At 33.7% G+C, this 2,389-nt stretch overlaps 1 protein-coding gene across 1 annotated transcript; it reads right to left on the minus strand.

The window, feature by feature from the left end:
- Positions 1 to 242: 242 nt before the first annotated feature.
- Positions 243 to 2,179, minus strand: LOC309556275 (hemoglobin subunit alpha-3-like; the record flags this gene model as incomplete). Its single annotated transcript, XM_082258710.1, has 3 exons — positions 243 to 371; positions 1,314 to 1,518; positions 2,085 to 2,179. 3 exons carry the CDS (start codon positions 2,177 to 2,179, stop codon positions 243 to 245), a joined length of 429 nt encoding a protein of 142 aa, XP_082114836.1.
- Positions 2,180 to 2,389: the final 210 nt, after the last annotated feature.

A 2,389-nucleotide genomic window follows, 5' to 3' on the forward strand; every position in this document is an offset into this window, starting at 1 on the left:
ATATCAAATCATCAAAACAAAGCATAATAATAAAACAGTTGAGGCAGAAATTAAAAATATATTGGGCTTTATTCAAGAGTACACCAGATATATATTTGATGGACAATATACATAAATAAATACTCTTCAAAAACCATTGCAACTAGGTTGTAATAGAAATGAGCCCAAAGAACTCCCAAATTACAATTGCATATTGTTTTACTTTCTCTAATTCCTCGTGTAGCCTGTTATGCGGAATGGATTTATCTGTACTTGGAGGTGAGGACTGCAGAAACTTCAGCAAGGAATTTGTCCCAGGCAGTCTGAACATCAGCAGTAAAATCATCAGGGAAGTGAGTAGCCAAGACCACCTGGATAACGTGAGACAGCAACTGCAAAGAGAAATAGAAAATATATATTTTTTTGTGTACATACACACCTAAATTTAATAAGGACAGTAATGCTCAAACTGATGTAAACCAAGAGCATTAGCTTCCCTTTGTTGCAAGGATTACATTGTGTTTTTTAATGTAATTCTAAAGGTAATTCTGAACTCATTTTACATAGTAAAGCTTAATAACAAATATTTATCCTGAGTTCTAATCAGCATAATTTAAATTGTTGCTTATAGTAGCCAAATAGGCTTTATCTTCAGAAGAGACTCCGATGTTGATTGATAACTGGAGTAAAGCTCCACTGTTGTTTCATTTTGATATTAGGTTTTATAGTTTCATAGTAGGTAAGGTTGAATAAAGACAATAGTTCAATAGTTTAATGGAAATTTCCAGAAAATGGAGAAAGTATCAACTGGGATAACTTTTTTAATTTAATGCTCTCCTAAAGGTTACAGAGCAAACTGCTTCTCTCAAAATGAGTAGTATGAAAGTATTTGATTATTTATGAGTTTGAGTATTTGAAAAGATTTTCTTTTCTAAATCAGGGGACTTACTACCATAACTTACCTGGCTATTATATTTACTATCTGACTTCAATACCTTCCAAATTAGAGACCCAAAATAAATATGCATATCAAGAGTTTTGACTTTACACTTACTGACTCAGAAAAACTTGCTGGAAATAATCATGACAGGCCAAAAGCTAACATTTTTAGAGAGGTCAGCAATAACAGCCTCTATTTTTTGTGTCTAAACTGACACAATATTCCCAATATCCTTGTCATCTAAAGCATGGTCCTTAAAATATTAGCATCAAAACTGAGGCCCACCAGAGTTTTAAGACTATATAATGCTGCAAACACATTTAAACATTTAAACATGTTGTCCACCTTAATCAAGCTATCTCATTATTGTTTAATAATATTTAGTAATACTTACACCAAAGTTTCCTGGATCCACTCTTAGGTTGTAGGCGTGCAGGTCACTGAGGGTGGACAGGTTGCCAGCAAGGTCATCCAGGTGATTGGCTGCACCTGCAAGAGCATTCATAATCTTTCCACCATGTGTCTTGAGGTCAGCAGAGCCAGGGGTCAGGTCAAAGTGGGTGAAATAAGTTTTGGTTTGGGGGAAGCTAAGGAAAAGCCTAACAGAAAATAAAATGACAACAGAAGTTAATACATGAAAAATGACATGTTCCATTGAAATAATTAAACACATATATATATATATATATATATATATATATATATATATATATATATAATGTATACTCGGAAAGCGAACTATGCATTCTTTCTCTGGTGTTAATGCTAGCAGATGAACCTTGCTGTCCTTCAAACAATTTACCTGAATTAAACTGACCTCCATGTTTCCTGGCATTATGGGAGCTATTTGAAAACAAATGCTATACAATGTGTGATACATCAATATCAGTAGCAGAAATCACTAATTAAATCTTTCTCTCAATTTTTATTTAAGATTAACTCAGCCAGAAATTGTTGAAACAGGTTATGAATTCTGTCAATAGTTGTTTTTAAAAAAGCTGTACACATGGATCATAGAACTGAATTGACTTATTCTATATAATAGTTGTTTGTCAGAGTAATTTATTACATTGGCCTAAGAATTTCTTTGTTGTTACAATATTTATCCAGGAAAATGCACACTGTAATAATATATAAAAAATAACCAAGAATAAAAGAACCTTACCTGGTCAAAGCCTCAGCACCAAGATCACTGGTCTGAGAGGCAATCTTGCCAACCAGGGAAAGCACAGCGGCCTTCTCACTAGCAGATAGACTCATTGTGATGTTTGGGAGTTGGTGCACTAAGAGTTAGATCAGTTTGGCTATTTAAGAAAGGTCCACACTAAACTGAAAATCTTGACAGTTTATAAAGCATTTAGATGCCATTCACAATGGTCAGTTTGTGTTTCTATTGGCCGAAATGACATATATGATACCACCCTTTAAAATTGACTTATCTTCTGAACCATACATGCTGTATTTGCTGAT

Source organism: Pelophylax lessonae (genome assembly GCF_965119305.1).
Source record: "Pelophylax lessonae genome assembly, chromosome: 5".
In the NCBI taxonomy this organism is placed as follows: domain Eukaryota; kingdom Metazoa; phylum Chordata; class Amphibia; order Anura; family Ranidae; genus Pelophylax; species Pelophylax lessonae.